The sequence below is a fragment of the Bombina bombina genome, chromosome 3 (assembly GCF_027579735.1).
Source record: "Bombina bombina isolate aBomBom1 chromosome 3, aBomBom1.pri, whole genome shotgun sequence".
Lineage (NCBI taxonomy): Eukaryota > Metazoa > Chordata > Amphibia > Anura > Bombinatoridae > Bombina > Bombina bombina.
The window spans coordinates 221,204,030-221,230,936 of record NC_069501.1 but is presented as its reverse complement, the minus strand read 5'-3'; the positions used below and the strand labels follow the sequence as shown (position 1 = coordinate 221,230,936).

Sequence of the window (26,907 nt, the reverse complement as noted above, 5' to 3'; positions counted from 1 at the left end):
CTCATGGGCATTTAAGAATGATTCTTCTGTTGAACAGATTTGCAAGGCTGCAACTTGGTCGTCTCTTCACACTTTTTCCAAATTTTACAAATTTGATACTTTTGCCTCGTCCGAGGCTGTTTTTGGGAGAAAGGTTCTTCAAGCAGTGGTGCTTTCTGTTTAGGTTCCTGTCTTGTCCCTCCCTTTCATCCGTGTCCTGTAACTTTGGTATTGTATCCCATAAGTAAGGATGAAATCCGTGGACTCGTCATATCTTGTAAAAGAAAAGGAAATTTATGCTTACCTGATAAATGTATTTCTTTTACGATATGACGAGTCCACGGCCCGCCCTGTCAATTTTTCAGACAGGTTTTTATTTTTGTTAAACTTCAGTCACCTCTGCACCTTGGCTTTTCCTTTCTCTTCCTAACTTCGGTCGAATGACTGGAGTGGGAGGGAGGGGAGGAGCTATATATACAGCTCTGTTTTGGTGCTCTTTGCCTCCTCCTGCTGACCAGGAGGCGTAATCCCATAAATAAGGATGAAATCCGTGGACTCGTCATATCGTAATAGAAATACATTTATCAGGTAAGCATAAATTTCATTTTTCTTCCCTTAATATCCAGTCTTCCTCCACACATCTGTTATTTTTATCATTTTTTCTCTCATGTTCATTTTGATTTATGATCACTGGATTAGTATTTATCCTTAATCTGGAGACAGGCTAAAACTACAGGGAGGAAGATCCATCCATTTAAAGACCAGTTCCCTCTCCATCCAGTTGTTTGAAGTTTGTGCTTTCCATAGATCTCTGCTCCTTTTAACTGAATTGCCCATTTATTTTCCATTTGTGTGAGTTGATAAGGCTGTCTTATGCTTCCTACATACTTGTGCATATGTGGTGCTGAGTTAAAGATTGGACAACAGTTAAGCCCTATATAAAGGCTCATGGTTGCAAATGTATTTTGTTTCTGCAGCATCAGCAAAACATGTAGCTACACATTATATTTTCATTATTAAAGGGACAGTCTACTCCAGAATTGTTATTGTTTAAAAAGATAATCCCTTTATTACCCATTCCCCAGTTTTGCATAACCAACACGGTTATATTAATATACTTTTTACCTCTGTGATTACCTTGTATCTAAGCCTCTGCAGACTGCCGCCTTATTTTGACAGACTTCCATTTTAGCCAATCAGTGCCCTCTCATAAGTAGCTCCACTGGCGTGAGCGCAATCTTATCTATATGGCACACATGAACTAACGCCCTCTAGCTGTGATAAATGTCAAATGCATTGAGAAAAGAGGCAGCCTTAAAGGCTTTAGAGATTAGCATATGAGCCTACCTAGGTTTAACTTTCAAAAAGGAATACCAAGAGAACAAAGTAAATTTGATGATAAAAGTGAATTGGAAAATTGTTTAAAATCTCATGCCCTATCATGAAAGTTTAATTTTGACTAGACTGTCCCTTTAACCTTATGTTCCATCAGGAGGGATAGACCCTCAGAGAAGGTTGTATTTTCCCACCTTTGTATGGCTAACTTTGGTTATTTTGCATCAGAGGATGGAAGGGGATATCTCTCATCCATAATCTGCTTCTGCTTGGAATAACGCATGTGCAACAAAATCTATGCAATTACTTTGTACTTTATGTAAATCTAAGTAACCAATGATAGTCAGGTAATGTTTTTCTCCCCATAATGCATTTGCTTTTCCTCCTATAGAACCCTCAAGTATGTCACCTGAGGGGTGACTTTCAACTTTCCATATTAATTCCTTCACAAGAGGCTTTTCTTGGTCTCAATCCACATTAATCCTTATCCAGTCAATGATGTTTTCTATTGTTTGTGATATAGGTTATCCGAGGATTGCCCCTTGCAAATATTCCGCTGATCCTGTCATAACAATTGGACCCTCTAAGTCTTAAAGCATCAAACGCCTAAGGCTAGAACATTGATCCCTGTTATAATAAAACCAAGGATTACATTTTTTTTCTAGTGACTCTAACCTATTGAATGCAGACTGTGCTGAAGTAGCCTAAGAGTCAGAAGACTGCATTCAACTTCCTTTCATAGACTTGAGGAATTCCCTAGTTCATTCTACAGATTGTAGATCTGAACAACTGAAATAGTGCACAAGTAAAATTAAAGAAAATAAATACTTCCCTTAGGTGTAATTCTTGTTCAGCCACCCACGAAGATGTTAGTTGCTCACAATCCGGTGACCTGACAAAAGGGAGCTAAATGAGAGAAAAGTTGATTTAAATTAAAAAGGCAGAAATTAATTAATTAAAATAGTTTACACTTTATGATATGTGGTTTGTGGCAGTAGTTGTTAGCACCCCTGGTTTTTAAGAATCGCTCTTATAAGGGGTATAGTTATGCAAGAAGAACTAGGAGTCTCAAAGATTACTGAGAATTTTTTCTGTACTCCAACTGACTGTAAATAAGTCCATGTAATCCTGTTCCATTCTACTGTTTATTGTACCCCTCTATATTACTGTTAAATGTGCATTACACATGAAAATAAGAAACAATAAAAAATCTATTTGTATTTGTAAAAATTTGCAATTTTATTAGCACAGAAAAAATTGTAATATAATTCTTATGATCACAGTTGAAGCTGATGGCCAATGAAGAGAAGAAATTCCAGCAGCATATTCAGGCACAGCAGAAAAAAGAATTAAACAGCTTCTTGGAATCACAAAAACGAGAATATAAACTACGCAAAGAACAGCTAAAAGAGGTTAGTTTCTTCTAAATACTAATAAAATACATTACAAAATACATAGTAATAAAATATGAAGTGAATAACATAGTGATGAACATGACAAATTTTCCGTCCTGAAAACACTTTTGTTAATACCAGCTGGTTAGGCTAGATTACAGCCCATAAATCTGTTCTGTTACCTCACTGCAACCCCACCATACATATTACTTGCAGCATTGGCTGCTAGTAGTACATACAGAGAAGTGATCTTACGTTCTCTTACGTTCTCTTAGTTGCCAGTGGCACAGACAGCAGTAATTTTACCTTTGTTTTCCAGGAACAAAAGAAAGATATTTATTTTGTAAAACGGTGCTTGTCCACAGTCCTCCATAACATATGGGATATATTTCCTGGCACTAAGAAGATGTAAGGAACCCATATCAGAGCTTAAAATCCATCCCACCTCCTATCGCTCTCTTAGTTTTGTTTATGGCCTTGTAGGAGATGGTTGAGAATAGAGGTATTTCCAGCTATTTGCTTATGGATTTAAAATTGGGAGTTTAGACCAATGTGAGACCCATAATTCCTGGGAGTTATCATTCACAAAGAAGACGGAAGAGAAACTTCACTGCAGCTGAATAATACAGGGACATATGAATACCATATTATGTGCGCAGTATATCCCTATGGGACTTCAGCCATAACTACTTTCAGGCGTCGCGGGGACTCATCCTTAACCTCCCCCCGTGGGACACAGGTTTTTCCTACAGATATTTCCTACAGATCCTCTGCGTACCCGTACCTGCTCTGGGTGGGCTCTCTACGGGATACTGCTGCAGCTGCCTTGACAAGGGTTTGACATGCCTGGTAAGCCAGTGGAGTAGTGCTACTTAAGGTAAGTGACTTACAACAGTACACACATAGCCCAGAGGCTATTTGTATTTACTCTGACACATGTATAGCATAGCCAAGGAACTTAGCTTGCACTCCTCATGACACACGTTTTTCTTTTTTTTTGGTCCCTACCTGCCCTATTCTTCTTAGGAACACAGCTAGGTAAGACTGAGAACATTTACAGCCCTCTGGCAGCTCTGGGGAACCATTTAGGACACTTTATAGTAAATAGGTCACTGGCCCTTTTAAAAAACTGCTAACTGCTCTGTGCAATAAGCAGTTACTTAGTACACCATCCGGTTTGCAAAGGGGGCATTTTATTTGTAAATTACATGTACAACTGTGATTGGTGCAAACTTTATGTTTAAAATAACTTTCACTGCTTTTATGTGAGACTGGTATTTCACCAGGCAGTAGCCCCGCTCATTTCCCGAGCTTCCCTCTTCATTCAGGAGCTTTTGCTGGGCAGAAAACTGAGTAAGCAATTACTTATTCAGTAATCCTTTCTCCCAGCTCTTTAACTTCACACTTGCTGTGAAGAAATGCTGTATCTGGGTGATGTTTTCCTTGATGAAGAGCTAATAAACTGCTTTTTGGATCTCATTTCCCTGTAAGTACATTTCATTTAGTGGGAAATTAACCAGGATATAATAAACTACTTTATCCATCCTTTCCTAAGTTTCCTGTTACAAATTGATGCCCAAGGAGTGCAAGCTGGAAGTTACTCTCAGCTTGTTCTAACCTTTTAGTTATTTTTTCCTCCATAGTTCTTTGCATGAATGTATTGGGTCTGATGATAGCAGCATCAGATGCTATTCCATTTGCTTGGTTTCACTTTAGGGCTTTTCAGCTTCATCAGTGATGTAGGGATCATCCTCAGGTTTTTCAGAAAAAAAATCCTGTTTTTTTGTGGATTAATCATCAGTGATTTGTTCTAGGGGCATTAGTGTTTTTCCAAATTGAACTGTGATCTTAACAAACGATTGTCTTTCAGGTTGGGGTGCAGTATAGGGGTCTCGTTAAGTGCAGGTCTCCTGGGTAGGCGAGGACACCTATAAATGTTCTGGAACTTTATGCAATCTTCAGGGCTCTTCAGAGCTGGCTTTTGTTGAAGAGAGACTTAACATACAGACAATGTCACAGTGGTGGCTTGCTTCTATTATCAAGAAGGAACTTGCAGTTCCCTGTCAATGAGGGGTGTGTCCTTAGTTTTATTAGAATGAGGCTTCTGTTGATCGAATTTGCAAGGCAGCTACTTGGGACTAGACCAGTGTTGCCTAGCAGGTATCTTATCTGCTTTACAAGCTGAAGGCTGCATGTTTGAGAACAGTTATGGTCGCTGGAGATTCTTTACATATTTTTTCCAAATTCTTGGCTTTTGGTAGTATAGTCATTCAAGCAGTAGTTACCTGACAAAAGATATTTTTTTTTTAAAAAAAGGGGGGGTGGGTTGATTCAAAGGAGATTTTTTTCATGTAATTAGCAAGAGTCCATGAGCTAGTGACGTATGGGATATACATTCCTACCAGGAGGGGCAAAGTTTCCCAAACCTCAAAATGCCTACAAATACACCCCTCACCACACCCACAAATCAGTTTTACAAACTTTGCCTCCTATGGAGGTGGTGAAGTAAGTTTGTGCTAGATTCTACGTTGATATGCGCTCCGCAGCAGGTTGGAGCCCGGTTTTCCTCTCAGCGTGCAGTGAATGTCAGAGGGATGTGAGGAGAGTATTGCCTATTTGAATTCAATGATCTCCTTCTACGGGGTCTATTTCATAGGTTCTCTGTTATCGGTCGTAGAGATTCATCTCTTACCTCCCTTTTCAGATCGACGATATACTCTTATATATATACCATTACCTCTGCTGATTTTCGTTTCAGTACTGGTTTGGCTTTCTACAACATGTAGATGAGTGTCCTGGGGTAAGTAAGTCTTATTTTCTGTGACACTCTAAGCTATGGTTGGGCACTTTTTTATAAAGTTTTTTATATAAAGTTCTAAATATATGTATTCAAACATTTATTTGCCTTGACTCAGGATGTTCATATTTGGGATAATGCATTTGAATAAAACAATTTTTTTCTTACCTTAAAATTTTACTTTTCCCTGTGGGCTGTTAGGCTCGCGGGGGCTGAAAATGCTTCATTTTATTGCGTCATTCTTGGCGCGGACTTTTTTGGCGCAAAAATTTTTTTCTGTTTCCGGCGTCATACGTGTCGCCGGAAGTTGCGTCATTTTTTACGTTCTTTTGCGCCAAAAATGTCGGCGTTCCGGATGTGGCGTCATTTTTGGCGCCAAAAGCATTTAGGCGCCAAATAATGTGGGCGTCTTATTTGGCGCTAAAAAAATATGGGCGTCACTTTTGGCTAATTTTTTATTGCTTCTGGTTGCTAGAAGCTTGTTCACTGGCATTTTTTCCCATTCCTGAAACTGTCATTTAAGGGATTTGATCAATTTTGCTTTATATGTTGTTTTTTCTATTACATATTGCAAGATGTCCCACGTTGAAGCTGAGTCAGAAGATACTTCTGGAAAATCGCTGCCTGGTGCTGGAGCTACCAAAGCTAAGTGTATCTGCTGTAAACTTTTGGTAGCTGTTCCTCCAGCTGTTGTTTGTATTGTATGACATGACAAACTTGTTAATGCAGATAATATTTCCTTTAGTAAAGTTACATTACCTGTTGCTGTTCCATCAACATCTAATACTCAGAGTATTCCTGATAACATAAGAGATTTTGTTTCTAAATCCTTTAAAAAGGCTATGTCTGTTATTCCTCCTTCTAGTAAACGTAAAAAGTCTTTTAAAACTTCTCATTTTTCAGATGAATTTTTTAAATGAACATCATCATTCTGATTCTGATAATGGTTCTTCTGGTTCAGAGGATTCTGTCTCAGAGGTTGATGCTGATAAATCTTCATATTTATTTAAAATGGAATTTATTCATTCTTTACTTAAAGAAGTCCTAATTGCATTAGAAATTGAGGATTCTGGTCCTCGGGATACTAAATCTAAACGTTTAGATAAGGTTTTTAAATCTCCTGTAGTTATTCCAGAAGTTTTTCCTGTTCCTGGTGCTATTTCTGAAGTAATTTCCAGGGAATGGAATAATTTGGGTAATTCATTTACTCCTTCTAAACGTTTTAAGCAATTATATCCTGTGCCATCTGACAGATTAGAATTTTGGGACAAAATCCCTAAGGTTGATGGGGCTGTCTCTACTCTTGCTAATTGAATCCTTTCTAAGAAAAGCTTACTTGTGTTCAGGTAATCTTCTTAGACCTGCTATATCTTTGGCGGATGTTGCTGCAGCTTCAATTTTTTGGTTGGAAGCTTTAGCGCAACAAGTAACAGATCATAATTCTCATAGCATTATTATTCTTCTTCAACATGCTAATAATTTTATTTGTGATGCCATCTTTGATATCATTAGAGTTGATGTCAGGTATATGTCTCTAGCTATTTTAGCTAGAAGAGCTTTATGGCTTAAAACTTGGAATGCTGATATGTCTTCTAAGTCTACTCTGCTTTCCCTTTCTTTCCAGGGTAATAAATTATTTGGTTCTCAGTTGGATTCTATTATCTCAACTGTTACTGGAGGGAAAGGAACTTTTTTACCACAGGATAAAAAATCTAAAGGTAAATTTACGTCTAATAATCGTTTTTCGTTCCTTTCGTCACAACAAGGAACAAAAACCTGATCCTTCATCCTCAGGAGTGGTATCAGTTTGGAAACCATCTCCAGTCTGGAATAAATCCAAGCCTTTTAGAAAATCAAAGCCAGCTCCTAAGTTCACATGAAGGTGCGGCCCTCATTCCAGCTCAGCTGGTAGGGGGCAGATTACGTTTTTTCAAAGAAATTTGGATCAATTCCGTTCACAATCTTTGGATTCAGAATATTGTTTCAGAAGGGTACAGAATTGGCTTCAAGATAAGGCCTCCTGCAAAGAGATTTTTTCTTTCCCGTGTCCCAGTAAATCCAGCGAAGGCTCAAGCATTTCTGAAATGTGTTTCAGATCTAGAGTTGGCTGGAGTAATTATACCAGTTCCAGTTCTGGAACAGGGGCTGGGGTTTTATTCAAATCTCTTCATTGTACCAAAGAAGGAGAATTCCTTCAGTCCAGTTCTGGATCTAAAAATATTGAATCGTTATGTAAGGATACCAACATTCAAAATGGTAACTGTAAGGACTATCCTGCCTTTTGTTCAGCAAGGGCATTATATGTCTACAATAGATTTACAGGATGCATATCTGCATATTCCGATTCATCCAGATCACTATCCGTTTCTGAGATTCTCGTTCCTAGACAAGCATTACCAGTTTGTGGCTCTGCCGTTTGGCCTAGCAACAGCTCCAAGAATTTTTACAAAGGTTCTCGGTGCCCTTCTGTCTGTAATCAGAGAACAGGGTATTGTGGTATTTCCTTATTTGGACGATATCTTGGTACTTGCTCAGTCTTCACATTTAGCAGAATCTCATACGAATCGACTTGTGTTGTTTCTTCAAGATCATGGTTGGAGGATCAATTTACTATAAAGTTCATTGATTCCTCAGACAAGGGTAACCTTTTTGGGTTTCCAGATAGATTCAGTGTCCATGACTGTATCTTTGACAGACAAGAAACGTCTAAAATTGATATCAGCTTGTCGAAACCTTCAGTCACAATCATTCCCTTCGGTAGCCTTATGCATGGAAATTCTAGGTCTTATGACTGCTGCATCGGACGCGATCCTCTTTGCTCGTTTTCACATGCGACCTCTTCAGCTCTGTATGCTGAACCAGTGGTGCAGGGATTACACAAAGATTTCTCAATTAATATCTTTAAAACCGATTGTACGACACTCTCTGACGTGGTGGACAGATCACCATCGTTTAGTTCAGGGGGCTTCTTTTGTTCTTCCGACCTGGACTGTAATTTCAACAGATGCAAGTCTTATAGGTTGGGGAGCTGTGTGGGGGTCTCTGACGGCACAAGGGGTTTGGGAATCTCAGGAGGTGAGATTACCGATCAATATTTTGGAACTCCGTGCAATTTTCAGAGCTCTTCAGTCTTGGCCTCCTCTAAAGAGAGAATCGTTCTTTTGTTTTCAGACAGACAATGTCACAACTGTGGCATACATCAATCATCAAGGAGGGACTCACAGCCCTCTGGCTATGAAAGAAGTATCTTGAATTCTGGTTTGGGCGGAATCCAGCTCCTGTCTAGTTTCTGCGCTTTATATCCCAGGTATAGACAATTGGGAAGCGGATTATCTCAGTCGCCAAACGTTGCATCCGGGCGAATGGTCTCTTCACCCAGAGGTATTTCTTCAGATTGTCCAAATGTGGGGACTTCCAGAAATAGATCTGATGGCTTCTCATTTAAACAAGAAACTTCCCAGGTATCTGTCCAGATCCAGGGATCCTCAAGCGGAAGCAGTGGATGCATTGTCACTTCCTTGGAAGTATCATCCTGCTTATATCTTTCCGCCTCTAGTTCTTCTTCCAAGAGTGATCTCCAAGATTCTGAAGGAATGCTCGTTTGTTCTGCTGGTAGCTCCAGCATGGCCTCACAGGATTTGGTATGCGGATCTTGTCCGGATGGCCTCTTGCCAACCGTGGACTCTTCCGTTAAGACCAGACTTTCTGTCGCAAGGTCCTTTTTTCCATCAGGATCTCAAATCCTTAAATTTAAAGGTATGGAGATTGAACGCTTGATTCTTAGTCAAAGAGGTTTCTCTGACTCTGTGATTAATACTATGTTACAGGCTCGTAAATCTGTATCTAAGGAGATATATATTAGAGTCTGGAAGACTTATATTTCTTGGTGTCTTTCTCATCATTTTTTCCTGGCATTCTTTTAGAATTCCGAGAATTTTACAGTTTCTTCAGGATGGTTTGGAGAAAGGTTTGTCTGCAAGTTCCTTGAAAGGACAAATCTCTGCTCTTTCTGTTCTTTTTCACAGAAAGATTGCTAATCTTCCTGATATTCATTGTTTTGTACAAGCTTTGGTTCGTATAAAACCTGTCATTAAGTCAATTTCTCCTCCTTGGAGTTTGAATTTGGTTCTGGGGGCTCTTCAAGCTCCTCCGTTTGAACCTATGCATTCGTTGGTCATTAAATTACTTTCTTGGAAAAGTTTTGTTCCTTTTGGCCATCTCTTCTGCCAGAAGAGTTTCTGAATTTTCTGCTCTTTCTTGTGAGTCTCCTTTTCTGATTTTTCATCTGGATAAGGCGGTGTTGCGAACTTCTTTTGAATTTTTTACCTAAGGTTGTGAATTCCAACAACATTAGTAGAGAAATTGTGGTTCCTTCATTATGTCCTTATCCTAAGAATTCTAAAGAGAAATCTTTGCATTCTTTGGATGTAGTTAGAGCTTTGAAATATTATGTTGAAGCTACTAAGAATTTCCGAAAGACTTCTAGTCTATTTGTTATCTTTTCCGGTTTTAGGAAAGGTCAGAAGGCCTCTGCCATTTCTTTGGCATCTTGGTTGAAATCTTTAATTCATCTGTTTATGTCGAGTCGGGTAAAACTCCGCCTCAAAGGATTACAGCTCATTCTACTAGGTCAGTTTCTACTTCCTGGGCGTTTAGGAATGAAGCTTCGGTTGATCAGATTTGCAAAGCAGCAACTTGGTCTTCTTTGCATACTTTTACTAAATTCTACCATTTTGATGTGTTTTCTTCTTCTGAAGCTGTTTTTGGTAGAAAAGTACTTCAGGCAGCTGTTTCAGTTTAAATTTTATAATGAAAAAAACTGAAAATATAAGCAGAAGATTCAAACTTTATTTTGGGTGTGGATTATTTTTCAGCGGAATTGGCTGTCTTTATTTTATCCCTCCCTCTCTAGTGACTCTTGCGTGGAAAGATCCACATCTTGGGTAGTCATTATCCCATACGTCACTAGCTCATGGACTCTTGCTAATTACATGAAAGAAAACATAATTTATGTAAGAACTTACCTGATAAATTCATTTCTTTCATATTAGCAAGAGTCCATGAGGCCCACCCTTTTTGTGGTGGTTATGATTTTTTTGTATAAAGCACAATTATTCCAATTCCTTATTTTTTATTCTTTTGCACTTTTTTCTTATCACCCCACTTCTTGGCTATTCGTTAAACTGATTTGTGGGTGTGGTGAGGGGTGTATTTGTAGGCATTTTGAGGTTTGGGAAACTTTGCCCCTCCTGGTAGGAATGTATATCCCATACGTCACTAGCTCATGGACTCTTGCTAATATGAAAGAAATGAATTTATCAGGTAAGTTCTTACATAAATTATGTTTTTATATATATATATATATATATATATATATATATATATATATATATATATATATATATACACACATACATACATACAAAAAGAAAGTAGTGTGATCTGGGCGCTGAGAAATAAGTTCTACAAAGCAAAAATATGCTGCCAGAATCCACCTATTGTGTTGTCGGGATCCCCTCAAATCCAGAAGCACAATATAAAATAAATTTATAGAAGAAAAAGAGGTTTGTGTATTGGCACAAAATCACACAAATCTCAATAATTGTAATGTGTGAACAATTTGGTGATAGAATATCACAAATAATATCATATACAATATACAAGTTAAAAGACAATTAATAGGTGTTCTGAATCTATTAGAATTGCAAAACAGTGATAATCAAATGCACTAAAGGTATATAAATATCTGCATAGTTAAAACATTGGATAATAAAGTTCATATAGAGTACCAACAAATAATGGTTTGTATAAAGTGGATGGATTATATATAATCCACAAACAGTTAATAAAAGTGAGAAAAGGAGGCAAGGGTCCCGGTCCCTTTCGGGTATCTACTTACACTCTTCTACCTCAATCAATATGAGATAAGGGCCGAACAGTATAGGTATAGTCTAGTCACAGACACCAGGCATATCTTGTCTCCTTGTGATGTAATCAGGCTTTGTCCAAAGATGTGGTCCTTTGTATGTACTTTGTAATAGAAAATATATTCTAGTTTCTTGTCTTAGAAGACACAATGTCCTTCTTTTCTCCTTAGCAGCTCCCAGTTTAGCTCTGTTGATGAGGTTAGGCTGGGACACCCAGTGAAAGGGACTGGGAAATCGGAAAGATCAGGCACTGCCTCATCCCCTCAACTAAAATTTCTCTCCAGGTTGTAAAGTTTTTGAGAATCCAACCCCTTAGTAGTCTGGAGAAGCAAACACAGAAATAGGCTCCCTACCTGCACTGAAGCTAGATCTTATCGGAATTTATCGAGGTGGAGGGTCCCCTTGACTTATCCAGGAAAGAATTAAAGCCTTGAGATTTGGTAATTCTTTTATCTGTGATGCAAATATGCAGATTATTCGCCTAAATGCTAAGGTTTCTGACTTTTCGGTTCAGGCCTGTCGGGCGCCCTGGCTGAAGTCCTGGTCTGCGGATATAACTTCTAAGTCCAGACTTCTTTCCCTTCCCTTTAAAAGAAAGATTTTATTTGGTCCAGGCCTGGACTCCATTATCTCCACGGTTATGGGGGACAAGGGTGCCTTCCTACCGCAAGATAAAAAGAACAAGTCTAATTTTCATTCTGATAAATCCGAACGTCAGCAGCCCTCCACTATGCCCGAGCAAACCAAGAGAACTTGGAAGCCGGCTCAGTCCTGGAATTATTATTATTATTTATAAAGCGCTAACAGATTCCGCAGCGCTGCCCATGGGTACGAGGATTAAAGGTACAATGGAGAAACAATACAATAAGAGACATTTTACAGACAAATACAGGTGGGGACTGTAAAGGTGAGAATGATATAAGTGAGGAGATAGATGAGGGCAACTGTTGGGTAAGTGAAGTTAATTTGTTAATGAGTCGGGTGATAAGCTTTCCTGAACAAAAAGGTCTTTAGGGAACGTTTAAAGGAGGAGAGGTTAGGGGAAAGTCTGACAGCTCGAGGAAGTGTGTTCCAGAGGGTTGGTGCAGCACGAGAGTCCTGTAGTCTAGCATAAAAGGCAGTTCCACAGCACCTTAAATAAAATGTCCTTTATTCAGCAATCTTGGACAGCATAACATGCGACATTTCGGGAACGTTATCCCTTAATCATGCATACCTGACTACACACCTGTGCCTCTATTTAAAGGCATATCCAACCAATCACTGCTTACCTGTGAAACCTCTTCTCACCTAGCAATGCGTATACTTTACAACAGCCTCTAGTGGACAATGAGAATTTCATCATCTAAATAGTATACATATACATAATAGGTGTAATAGTGTTTTTTGTGTCTATGTAAACACAATATTTGTACAAAATTTCTCAAACATAAAAACAATACATAATATATAGAGAATTACATAAGAACTATAAGAGTTAATGTTACAAAAATCAATTAATACAAAAATGAATAAATATGCATAGAAACTATATAGCTGCTACCTTTAATTAATGTATGGAAGGAAAAACTATGTTAGTTCATTGTATTATAGACTAGTATTAAATAGATATTATTTCAAAATATATCAACCTTCAGTTGATACTACATCTATACTTGTTACAAAGTACAAAATATCTATAGGATGACAGATAGGTCCAATTCTCTATTCAAACCATTTGGATACATGGATTCCAACTTATGGATCCAATATGCTTCCTTTTGCTTAAGGATACGTTCCCTATCACCACCTCCTCTAGGCATATCTACATGGTCTATTATCTGCCATCTTATCTGATTAATTTGATGTCCATTTTCCAAAAAATGGCTAGCTACAGGGGTTTGAAGGTCACCAGTTCTAATGTTAGACTTGTGTTGATTCAGTCTTTCTCTCATCCTGCGGGTCGTTTCCCCTATATAAATCTTAGAGCAAGGACATTTTATCATGTATATTACAAAAGTAGAATTACAAGTGTAATGTGATTTTAACTTAAATTTATGCCCGCTCCGCAGATGTACAAACTCTTTACCTTTAATTATTGAATGGCAACTGGCACAATTCAGACATGGGAAACACCCTTTGTTCTTTTCAGTGATGTATCTAGTTTTACTACTATGTTTAGTACCCATGTCTGAGTGTACCAAGATGTCACTCAAATTCTTGACCCTTCGATGTGCCATGATAGGATATTCCTTAAATATGTCAATGTGTTTATTACAAGTTTGAATTATATGCCAATGTTTTCTTATGATGTTAGATATCTTAGTACTATGATCATTGTATTGTGAATCAAAAACTAGTCTATTTGTTTCCTTTTTCTCAGTTTTAATATCTTTCCTCCTTGGTTCTTGTTTAATTTTAAAGGTTTCATTTACCACCAACTTCTCAGGGTACCCCCTTTCTAGGAATTTCTCCACCATTTCTTCTAGTCTTTTATCTCTAAGGTGACTGTCACTGACAATTTTGTTTACTCTCATTAGTTGGCTTCTGGGAAGCGATTCTTTCAACTTCTGATTATGGAAACTGTCATACCTAAGCAACGTATTGCGGTCTGTCTTTTTACGATGGAGATCTACTTTGAGTTCCAAACCATCCTTATATATGACAGTGTCCAAAAAAGTCATTTTCTCCTCACTAGCTTCTAGTGTAAATTCAAGGCCATTAACTTCCAAATTAAGCTGCTTAACGAACTGTCTTAAGGAGTCTTCGCTGCCCCACCATATGCCAAACACATTGTCTATGAAGCGCCACCAAGTGGCTTCATACTGTAAAAACAGTCTATTATTATAAACATATTTCTCTTCAAAATAACTCATGTATAGGTTGGCATATCGTGGGGCAACGTTCTACCCCATGGCTGTTCCCTTCTTTTGAATGTACCATGTGTCTCTGAATTAAAAAATAATTGTAAAATAGCACAATCCTCAATAATTCTTCTAAGAAATCTATTTGAGCCTCATTATAATCATTGCTATTAGACAAAACATGATAGATGACCCCTATTCCACTCTCATGCTTTATAGAGGTGTATAGACTTTTGACTTCAAGACTATATAGTATATATTTAGTGTTCTCAAATTGCAATGATGACAATTTATTTATAAAATCCCCAGTGTCCTTAATGTAAGATGTCATTTTCTCTACATATGGTTGTAGTATCCTATCTAGGAATTTTGCTATATTTGTAAATACAGATTCTACATTGGACACAATAGGGCACCCTGCTGGTTCTTTTAAATTTTTATGTACTTTGGGCACAGTATAGAACACCGGCGTCTTAGGATGTTCATTATATAGAAAATCACACATTTTTTTGTCAATTATACCCCTACTCATAGCTCTATTGAGTATTCTCATTATCTCCTTTTGGATCTTAAAAATGGGATTACTATCAAGGACTTGGTATGTGGTGGAATCATTCAATTGATTGTTAATTTCCTAAATATAGTAATCTTTTTCTAGGACTACTGTTGCGCCGCCCTTGTCCGCTCTCTTGATCACTATATTGCGTTTTTTTAAAGTTTCAATGGCCTTAAATTCATCCTTTGACAGGTTAAATAATTTTACCGATTTGTTATTCATTTTATTATGCAGCATTTTGGAATACATAGTATTTATGTCTGCTATTACCAATTTACTAAAAGTATCCAAGCTGCTGTTTTGTATAGCGGGAGTAAACGTACTTTTTTTATGCAAACCCAATTTCTTTAAGTTAAACTTGTCAGTACCATTAAGTTGATTATCATTCTCTCGAATACCAATACCAGTTGTTTCAATATTATTAGGCTTACTAAACTTATTACTGTTACCATTGCCATCAAAAAATAAACGTAACTTTATACCCCTAAAAAATCTATACAGATCTTTATTTAACTGAAATAAGTCCAGTGCTTTGTATGGGCAAAAAGAGAGTCCTTTTTCTAACAGATTATACTCACTAGTACCCAAAGTCTCTTTAGAGATGTTGATCACTGTTTGTGATCCCCTCTTCCGATTTCCTTGGCCCCTTGTTTTCATCCGCTTGTTGTTTTCGGCGTCTGTGTTTCCGTCCACCACAATGTTTGCTTTGTCGCTGGATAAAAAAGCCGATGATGGTGAAGACGATCCAGAGGACTGGTCTGTGATGACTCCACCTCCTTCTCTCCGTCTATTCTGCCGATTGGTAGAGCGATGTTGACGTCCCTGTGACGTATTGGGGAATCCCCTATTCGAATTCATATACCCGGCTTTCCATTTATAGACATTTCCTCGAACATAGTCATCCTCGTCTCGGATAAACTTGAGCCTTTTCCGCTCCTGAATATCTTTTTTCAGTTGTGCAATTTTTTCATCCGTTTTCTTGATATAATCATCAAGCACTTCTGGTGACAACAGTTTAGTAAGTTCCACTTTACATGTTTCGATCTCTGTTTCTTGTTGCTCAATGTCTTTTAACAAGTATTCAACTGTAAGTGTAATAAGATCATATGAACACTTATTAAGTATTGCCTCAAATTTTCCACAATACTCTTCATTCTCACGTAACAAAGTGGGCCGGGTGCTCATTCTCAAGCCCCGGGGTATTCTCTTCACCCTATGGTATTCAGAGAGGGTGGTAATGTGTAAGTCCCAAGCTGTATTTTTGCTCCTTAAATTCTCATACCTCTTTTCATGATCTTGTACCGGTATGGTTTTTAAGAATTCCCTGGAGCCTCTAGTCAAAGTGGAAATGCGAGCAGCCTCCGTTTCAGTGTACATAAACACTTTAGAGCCGTCTGTCTTATGTTGCTTCTCCATATTGAGGATGTAGAAATAATCAACAGGTTTGCCAGGGTCAGTGGTCGAGTAAAGCTGTAACAAACAAAGATAGATCGACCCAGCAAACAAGGATGCGGCCAGTTGGCCAGGTGCACGTAGGATAAGCTAGCGACCACTAGCTCGATATATATAGTACAAAGAATGGAAAAGAAGACTAGGAGCGCCAAAGATAGGCTGGGAACTAAAAAGACATATGGTGGGTGGAGTTAAACCATATATAATATATACAAGGAAAAATGTGTGATAAAAAGTGATAGAGAAAAAATCGCATCAAATAAATAATACCAAATATTTCAGTGTCCTTTAAATAGTGCACATAAAATACAATTTATTGCAGTAAAATACATAAGTAAAAACATGGATCCATGAAACATTAGGCACAAAATATATAAAACATTATAAAAACATTGTTAAATGAAAACGTTATCATAAAAAATGAGGTCATAAAAAATGATGGTTGGACAAATATAACTCCGGATGGGAACAGTATCCCCTATGGAAAGGGCAAAAGTGCTATGATAATTGCACACATATAGTACAAAAGGATATACAAAAAAATGGGGGTACCCCCTCACAATGTGAACAGTGTAACAAATAGACAGTGTAAAATGTGACCGTGTCTATTTGGACAAAAAACTTTGCATAAAAAATGAAAAAGTAAAAAAGAGATAACTGTGTAAAAAAACTGTGAAAAAAGTGTGTCCGTGGGAAAAGTCAGTGATAAAAAGTAGTGATGAACAATGTTAGTGATGTAAAGTTCCAAATGATATAAGTGTTGTAAGTAAAACTTCCTCAAGTCTCCTCAGAAGAAGGTTCCAAACAATGTGTAGGTGGTGGATAAGGGAGTATCCGGTAAAACCTGGGTGTAATCCCTATATCCAACCTGTAAAAGAAATATACAATAGTGCAATAAAGCTAACAAATGAACATAAACTGTAGGAAAAAAGCTCACCAATTCTGCCAACGCGTTTCGGCCCAAAACTGGGCCTTTTTCAGTCTCGGCATGAAGGGGCGGCCCCCCGATCCGGCTCGGGATCGTGTAGGAGGCAGACTGTCGCTCTTTTCAGACGCTTGGTTCAGGGACGTGCAGGATCCATAGGTCCTGGAGGTCATAGCTCAGGGATACCAGAGAGGTTTCAAGTCTCATCCACCCAATGGCAGATTTCTCCTCTCAAGCCTGTCTTCCACACCAGAGAAGAGGGAAGCCTTTCTGGGGTGCGTGCGGGATCTGTCCTCCTTAGTTGTCATTGTCCCAGTACCTATCGCAGAAAGAGCTTTGGGATACCCAAAGAAGGAGGGAACTTTCCACATGATTCTAGACCTAAAGTGCTTTAAACAAATTTCTAAACGTCCCCTCGTTCAAGATGGAGACGATAAGGTCCATCCTTCCCTTATTTCATGAAGGACAGTTCATGACCACGATAGATCTGAAGGATGCTTACCTTCACGTTCCAATCCACAAGGATCACTTCCAGTTCCAAAGGTTTGCGTTCCTGGACCAGCACTTCCAGTTGATTGCACTCCTGTTTGGTCTAGCTACTGCTCCAAGGATTTTTACGAAGGTTCTAGGGGCTCTTCTAGCCATTGCCAGAACCCAGGGTATAGCAGTAGCTCCCTACTTGGACGATATTCTGGTACAAGCACCATCTTTTCGTCTGGCGGAGGACCATTTGGAATCTCTTCTCTCTCTTCTTCGATCTCATGGATGGAAGATAATCCTAGAAAAGAGTTCTCTTATTTCAAGCACCAGGGTAGAATTCCTGGGTACTATAATAGTCTCCATATCCATGAGGATATTTCTAACAGACCAGAGACGTTGCAAGCTTGCTTCGGCGTGTCTTGCCCTCCAGACCTCCTTAAGGCCCTCTGTGGCTCAGTGTTTGGAAGTAATTGGTCTCATGGTGTCCAGCATGGACATCATTCCCTTTTCCAGGTTCCGTCTCAGACCGCTGCAACTGTGCATGCTGAGGCAGTGGAATGGCGATCATTACGATCTGTCTCAACAGATTTCTCTGGACAACCGGTCAAGAGAATCGCATCTCTTGGTGGCTCTGTCCAGATCATCTGTCCCGAGGGACATCCTTCTTAAGACCATCCTGGGAGATTGTGACTATGGACGCAAGTCTATCAGGATTAGGAGCGGTTTGGGGTGCAAAGAAGGCACAGGGCCTGTGGTCTCAGGGGGAATGCTCCCTCCCGATCAACATTCTGGAACTTCGGGCAATCTTCAATGCTCTGAAGGCTTTGGCCCCTTCTGGGTTCATCCCGGTTTTCAGATTCCAATCAGACAATATAACCCTGGTGGCTTACATCAACCATCGGGGGGGGACAATAAGCTCCCTAGCAATGAGGGAGGTATCTCGGATTCGGGAGTAGGCGGAGGCCCACAGCTGTTCGCTGTCAGCGATCTTACAATCCGGGTGTGGACAACTGGGAAGCAGATTTTCTCAGCAGACAATCCTTTCATCCGGGGGAATGGTCTCTCCATCCCAAAGTATTTGCGGAGATATGTAACAAGTGGGGGACGCCGGAGATAGATCTCATGGCATCTCGTCTTAATACCAAGCTACCCAGATATGGGTCGAGGTCCAGGGATCCTCAGGCAGAGCTAATAGATGCGTCAGCAGTGCCTTGGAGGTTCAGTCTAATTTACCTCTTTCCGCCGTTGCCATACACCTTGTGTAGTGGCCCGTATCAATCAGGAGCAGGCGTCATTGATACTGATTGCTCCATTGTGGCCGCAAAGGATGTGGTTCGCGGATCTGGTGAGGATGTCATATTCTCCTCCGTGAAAGTTACCTTGTCGCAGGGATCTGCTGGAACAATGTCCCTTTGTTAATCAAAATCTAGATTCTCTGAGGCTGACTGTGTGGAGATTGAACGCTTAGTCTTAGCCAAGAGACGTTTTTCTGAGAGAGTGATTGATACTCTCATTCAAGTTCGTAAGCCGGTTACTAGTCGCATCTATCATAAGGGGTGAAGTACCTTCTTATTCTGGTGTGAAGAGCTCAGATTTCCCTGGCATAAGGTTAAGGTTGCAAGGATTCTATCGTTGCTCCAGGATGGACTGGAGAAGGGCCTTTCTGCCAGTTCCCTGAGGGACAGATTTCTGCCCCATCTGTTTTACTGCACAAGAGGCTCTCGGAGCTTTCCGATGTACAGTCCTATGTTAAGGCTCTGATTAGGATCAGACCTGTGTTTAGATCTAAGGCTCCTACTTGGAGTCTAAATCTTGTTCTTAAGCTTCTGCAACAGGCTCCATTTGAGCTTATGCATGAGATTGACATTAAATTGTTGTCCTGGAAGGTTCTTTTTCTACTGGCTATTGCTTCTGTGCGCAAAGTATCTGAGATTGCCGCCTTACAATGTGAGCCTCCTTATCTGGTGTTCCATTCTTTTAAGGCTGTCCTACGTACTAAGTTAGGTTTTCTTCTTAAGGTCGTGTCAGACTGCAACATCAATCAAGAGATTGTGGTTCCTTCCTTATGTCCCAATCCTCCTCCTGCAAAGGAACCTTTGCTTCACAATTTGGATGTGGTTCCCGCCTTAAAGTTCTACCTTCAGGCTACTAAGGATTTTTGACAAACTTCTTCCTTGTTTGTTGTGTATTTTTTTGGTTAAGGAGTGTTATCCACTTTGCTTATGAGACATCGGGACATAGACCTCTTCAGAGGATTACGGCTCATTGTACTAGAGCAGTGGTGTTAGCGCTCAGAAAAGGGCGAATCTTGGAAATATTGCGTATGTGGTTGCGGCAGGATGTAGAAAGCGATTGGATGTGGGGGACAAAGGATAGATTTGAGTCAAGTGTAACTCCGAGGCAGTGGACTTGGTGCAATGGGAAATGGTGATGCCGTCAACAGGTATAGAGAAGTCAGAAGTAGGCGTAGAGCTTGAGGGAGGGGATTAGAAGGAGATCAGTCTTGGACATGTTAATCTTTAGTTGGTGAGAGGCCATCCAGGAAGAAATACCAGATAAGCAGTCGCTGACATGAGAAAGGACAAAGGGAGAGAGTGCAGGGGTGGAGAGGTAGATCTCGGTGTCATCAGCATAGAGGTGATATTTGAAGCCATAACTGTTGATAAGTTTACGCAGTGAAGAAGTATAAATGGAGAAGAGTAGATGACCCAGAACAGATCCTTGAGGCATTGGAGAGGATGAGTCGCCGGCAAATGACACAGAAATAGACCTGTGCGAAAGATAGGAGTGAATTCAATAAAGAGCAGTATCACAAAGGCCAAAAGAGCTAAGGGTCTGTAGGAGGAGGGGGTGGTCAACTGTGTCAAAGGCAGCTGAGAGGTCAAGTAAGATAAGTATAGAGTAGTAGCCAATACTTTTTAGCAGAGAGTAGATTGTTAGTAAACTTGGTAAGGGCAGTCTCAGTTGAGTGTTTGGGGTGGAATCCAGATTGCAGGGGGTCAAGCAAGGAGTTGGTGGACAGGAAATATTCCTATATTCTGACCAGTTAATCTTTATTTCAAAATTGATTATACTTACGTAGTAACTGAATATCACCTATGACCAGTTATATCTATTAATTTATCAATACAATATTAAAATATGAAGCAGGCTATAGAGATATTTAGATTAATTACTATTCAATGGATATTGTCTATTATCTCGTGATTCAGATATAGCATGCCATTTTAAGCAACTTTCTAATGTACTCCTATTATCAATTTTTCTTTGTTCTCTTGCTATTTTTATTTGATAGATAATGCATCTAAGCTAAGGAGCCAACCAATTTTTGGTTCAGCACACTGGACAGCACTTGTTTATTGGTGGGTGACTTTATACACCTATCAGCAAGAACAACCCAGGTTGTTCACCAGAAATGGGCCGGCATTTAAACTTACATTCTTGCTATTTAAATAAAGATACCAAGAGAATGAAGAACATTTGATAATAGTAATACATTAGAAGTTGCTTAAAATTGCATGCTCTATCTAAATCATGAAAGAAAAATTTTGGGTTCAGTGTCCCTTTTAACTCAAAATGAATTAGATTTTTAAATATCATTAAATTTTACAAGAGCAATTTGTAATTAGCCAACAACACTAGTCCAATGCCAAAATATGTACTACTAACAATGCTTAGTTAACAATATAACCAAATATTTCAACACAAATCTTACCAAATCTCAATAAATCTAATAGAACTTCCAGAAAAATATAATTAAGCTATTTGGCCCAAAATAGTTTTATAATACTAAAAATAATCAACCAGAGATTGTACACAATTATATTATCAATACAACATCAAATAATACTGTATTAATAAATCTAATCTAGCCACAATAGTATATGAAACTTCTAACTATTTTACAACTCCAAATCAATTTTATAAGCGTAAAGTACAAAAACCTCTCTTTTCCTCTATATTCAAATTACTTAATTTTGAATATGATTATTCTTACCTAAGCTACCCTAGTCTATGCAATGTTAATTTATAAATACAAGGTCGCACATCTTAACAGCTCTGGCTATAACATGACAATTTGAAAACTTAGCGACCGTTCCAACTCAATTATTTCAACATCATTTTAATTCAGAAAGTCCAGTCGATCTACCCAGCTTATTTTCAGAGGGCTATATATGATTGACGGGATCTCATGACCCTAATGTGTATGAGGCTCACAGCAAATTCTGGGAGCAGCCATCTTGCGGCCTGTGTAGAGTTTGCAGTGGAGAACGGGACCGACCAAAAGCTATTGCTCAATCCTTAAGCTAGATAACTACTCCATTGCCTAAATATGGAGGTTCCGGAGCACATTATAGAGGAGATACACAATTTTCTAGATAGCTGCCGGACAGTGTTTGAACATTCACATTGGCGTCTCGGCAAGCTACAACAAAGACTGCTAAACACACTTCCTCCACTTTTCGTTCTATAGATACTCTTAAGACAGAACCTCCAGAAGCAACAGTGCCAAGCATACAAAGTACGGGCACTGCTGACAAACCAACTTCCATGGAACGGTCAAAACTCTCCGGCATTACAAGCACTAACTCCAGGATGCCAGATGCAGCAGACCGCTTTACTGCAGTGAGATACCAGGAGGCCGCAATACCCATAGCGAGGACATGCCCTCAATTAGTGAGGGTGCTACCCTACAGTCATCACAACTGGGAGCGCACTCTGGGTAAGGGAGTTCCCAAGACTAATACACCAGCGATCCTGCCTTTTCAACACAGGACTCCTTCCATGGCGGCAGGGACACCTTTTTCTCCGAAACCTCTTCCATACCAGGTAACTGCGGAGGGTGAGGAGGCGCCACACCACTATGCCTTCGATTTTAAAATCGAGGCTGTCTACTGGAAGGGGCTACCCGAGACAGTTTACCGGATCGCTTCCCTCCTGCGATCTGAGCTGATGCCTATGGGGCTCCGGCTCCACAAGTGGACTCCCTTTTTAGTGCTAACTGATTTTCAGGCCACATCAGCTTCTATATTAGCGCCACAAAGACCAACATTACATTCTCACAGGTCCGGCATTGGTTAGGGCGTATTCTCCTGACTAGACCTCTGCAAAGGGAGTTCATTCTGGAACAGTTATCTGTGCATTACCAGTTTGTTATTTGGTTAAGTTTAACATAGTGTGTGGAGCTGCTCATATAAGTATAGTTCCTTTGCCTCAATATGCTCAATGTTTATTTTTGTTACTGTTATAGGCACTCTTTCCACAATAGATGAAGCTAGCATGTAGATAATTTATATGCATCCTGTCTCCTGTACTGATTTAACGTAATAGTGCCATGACTGATTGCATTATCCTACACTTATAACTTGTATATATGACTTTAGTTAAACAGTGATGCTATGTTCTGGGGCTCACTCTAACCACAGGGCAGATTATGTTTATAACCTCTCTATTTCCTTTTTATACTTGCAAGCCAGGTGCTTATATGGTAGTTACACAATGTTCCGCTCCATTGCATCATCAACACGGTATATAAAGTTTGCTATATGTATTAACCCCCTTACCTAACCTGCCTACAATGGAATATGAGCTGCTGTAGTAACTAAAGGGTCACAAATTGAAGTTTTAGACTCCTGCTCTTTCATGCAAATCACGTTTTAAACTGCACTATTCCGCTCAACCCTGCACAAATTACACACACTGGACACATGTCGATCCCTTTACATTGGGTACCACTTTTCTTTAGATCACAGGGGACCACTTGTACCATAAACAAACTGTGTCACAATCTTTTACCACTATTTGGAACAACTGTTTAGTGACCTCTGTATTTACCCCTGCTCTCTAATCTTGCTGCGGAGGGAGGGGCTGGGCTGTCAGCGGCCGGGGCAGTTCGGCTCACTCACCTTAGATAACTCCTCCATTATATCTCAGGGATTCGACCAACATACACAATGAGCACGAAAACCCCATGTAGGTCTTCAATTCATTCATATACAACTGCCCCTAGCAGTCACTACCTCCAAGTACCCACTAGCTACTAGGGCCCACACTCAGCTAATAAGATTTACTTTGTTGCATACTTGTATACTTCTGACTAATCTTGCTGTTATGGAAACAGGTGCACCAATACAATGGAGTTACAATGGTCTCTTCTTACACTTCTACCCAACAACGCGTATTAACAATATATAGCGCACACACTTTTTTTTCAGTCAATTGGTAGTGCTTCCTTTAATATTGCATATGTTTTCTTGTTGTCCTCATTTATCGTCTGTTACCACACTGACCCATACTAATCCAAACCACAAGATCCTAAACAAATCTAGAAGTAGCCTTCTCACAGATAAGTATACTCCTAATATATTTAAATTACCACCTCCTCCCACCCCCCCACCCCCCCCGTATATAATAAACCTCCTAATCTAGGAGGGTTCACTATGCGGTTTCTCTCGCCTATACCGCACCCTAGCTATTATCTTTATACGTACATCTTGCAGTGCACCATAAGATTGATCATATTTCTTCTTTATAGATTAGTCTAATATTTTTCTCTTGCATTATTATCAGCTTTTTTACAGCTTTTGAATTTATCACAACATATTTATATCTTTTCCCATATTACTTAAGCACAGGAAAAGAATTCCTCCTCTATAGTATTTAAAATCCTGATGGGTCTATGAATGGCCCCACCTGTTGTTGGAGGATATCACACTTGTTCTAAAAAGAGGGTCTACCTTTATATTGTACTATAATATTTTTGCTGTTCTACACTTTTCAATATTAAGTATTTTTATTGTCTCCGCGTGAGAATAATTGGCAAATTGTCATTCCTACTTTGATGTACATGAGCATATTATTGTACCAATTTTGGAAGAGAATTAAGCCCATTTATCTCTTATCAGAAAGAGGATTCCAACAGGTTTTTCTTACAAAGACTGTATGGCAAGGGTCAGTTAGTAAGTCACCAAACGAAGCAGCAAGAGCCCTTCTCTCTCTGTGCACAGTTTTTTTGTCCGAGGCCAAACTCCTCCCCATTTCTTAATCAGCCAATAAAATCTGTGTACGCCCTTAAAGGGACATTAAACACTAAATACATGCTAGATAGAATGATACATTCAAAGAAAAGATTAGTCCATGAGTAACAGTTAGATGTATTTTTTAAAGTTTCATTAGTTGTTTAAAAAGTGACAAAATAAGTGTAAAGTTTTAGTGTCTATAAAACACTGGGAGCTGCCATGTTGTAACTTGTGTTACCTTCTCTGCTGTGGCCAATTAGAGACAGTTATAAATAGGTCACTAGAGTGTGCAGCCAATGGTTGTGCTGGATTTTACAGTGTTCTGCACTTCCATTTCTATTTCTAACAGAAACTGAAAAGCTCACAATTTCAGAATGGAATTACAGGCAAAGAGGACAAAATAAATAATGAAAGTATATTGCAGAGCTGTTTTATATATACAATTTATCATTTTATATTACCATCTCAAAGTGTTTAATGTCCCTTTAACTCTTGTGGCAACTGGGAATACCACTTTGTCATCCAATTTCCTTAATTGGATACCTTTGGCTGCAATACTCGCACTGGACACTGGGGGGGGGGGGGCAATAGGCATCGGAATGTAGTTTCATTAGTAAATACTACAGAAAAATCTATTTTGTCATATATTTTTAAAGTGTTCATTTAATACACTTATATTTTCTATCTCAATAAATTATTTGATCAATTTGATAGGGTATTATTTAATTTGACTGAGCATGTGTATTTCAATACCAAACATGAGGGTATTCTGATATCTCTCAAATAAATAAATATATATATATATATATATATATATATATATATATATATATATATATATATATATATATATATATATATATATGTATAATACACATGTAATAATGAATATACCTATCTGATCTATGCTTCCATACAATTCTACTTATAATATCTTAGAAAAAATGTATTTAAAAGACATATTTCTATTTGGAGACTTATAATTCAATATAGATATATGTGAATTGACTTTGTGTAAATCAACTGATAATTAGTTATACTATTATTTGATTTTGATAGAATCATATCATTTCAATGCTGAGTGTATAAAAACATATGATATAATTCACAGCACAAATTACATAAGCATTTATATACCAGTATATACCAGTCATATTTGGAACCTCATTTGTATATTAGATGTCTGAAAAACAAAGAAGATGTTATTTATTTTAAATGTACAGCTATATATTCATTTCACTTCATATTTAATACAGTATCTTGGGCATCAGACACATCTTAGATGAGTATAACATGATATAAATATATATATATATTTACAAGTAATTATTATATTAACTCATATAAAAACTATATAGACAATTGGTTTAACTTTTTAAATCTTCAAACTCTTATGCTTTCAAATGACACAGATTAAGATATTTCTTCTTTAGATACCTTTAACTCAGATGAGGAGTCTAGGGTTTTGTATATTTAACTCAGTATGGAATAATTAACACTTAGGTGATAGATATTTAAATTTGCTGTCGTTCCTGAGATCTCTCCCACACTGCGGACATCTAGGCTGCGGTCCACAGTGGCATCTTGAATTAGGTAAGTATCAGAGCAATTGTTTTAATTGAGTTATTTAGATATACATCAAAGTGCAATCTGCATAGTGAGTGGGGACATGTCTGCTTTGAACTCTGATGTGTAATCAGCAAGGGGGGAGGTGTCACCCAATTTCTGACATCAGACTTGCAATACAAATGAATGTATCTAGCAATGGTCAGAGCATGACCAAGTTTAATATTCAATATATAAATTATTTTATCTTATCATATATAGGTATATGTGTGTGTATATATACAGTATATATTATCTAATGTCACTCAGCAATAACCTGACAAAATAAACGCATAATGTAAAACTGAAGTCCCTAGTAGGGACATGTTTCAGAAATATTCAACAGTCTCTCTAAACAGAAAATGTACCTTAAATGCTAGAGAAAGACATTTGCAAATAGGTAAGGGTTACAATTAAATATATTTAGTCAAGCATTTATTATAAAGGGTGTTTACCACTCCTTATGTCCAGGGGAATGTCTGCAAGAAGGCCACCGGTCAGTGAGGAGTAGGAAGGGGAAGGTATGCTATCTTAGCTCCAAAACATTTAATTCCCGAGGTCCCTATTAATAGTAAAATAATTTCTTTCAAATGGG

At 38.6% G+C, this 26,907-nt stretch overlaps 1 protein-coding gene across 2 annotated transcripts in view; it reads left to right on the top strand.

Annotated features, from left to right (window-relative positions):
* TAOK1 (TAO kinase 1) overlaps nt 1–26,907 on the top strand; it is a 613,695-nt gene that overhangs the window by 491,534 nt on the left and 95,254 nt on the right. For both annotated transcript variants that reach the window (XM_053706161.1, XM_053706162.1), the window contains exon 16: nt 2,598–2,726. In XM_053706161.1, coding sequence (XP_053562136.1) covers nt 2,598–2,726 — 129 coding nt within the window. The remainder of the gene's footprint in view (nt 1–2,597; nt 2,727–26,907) is intronic.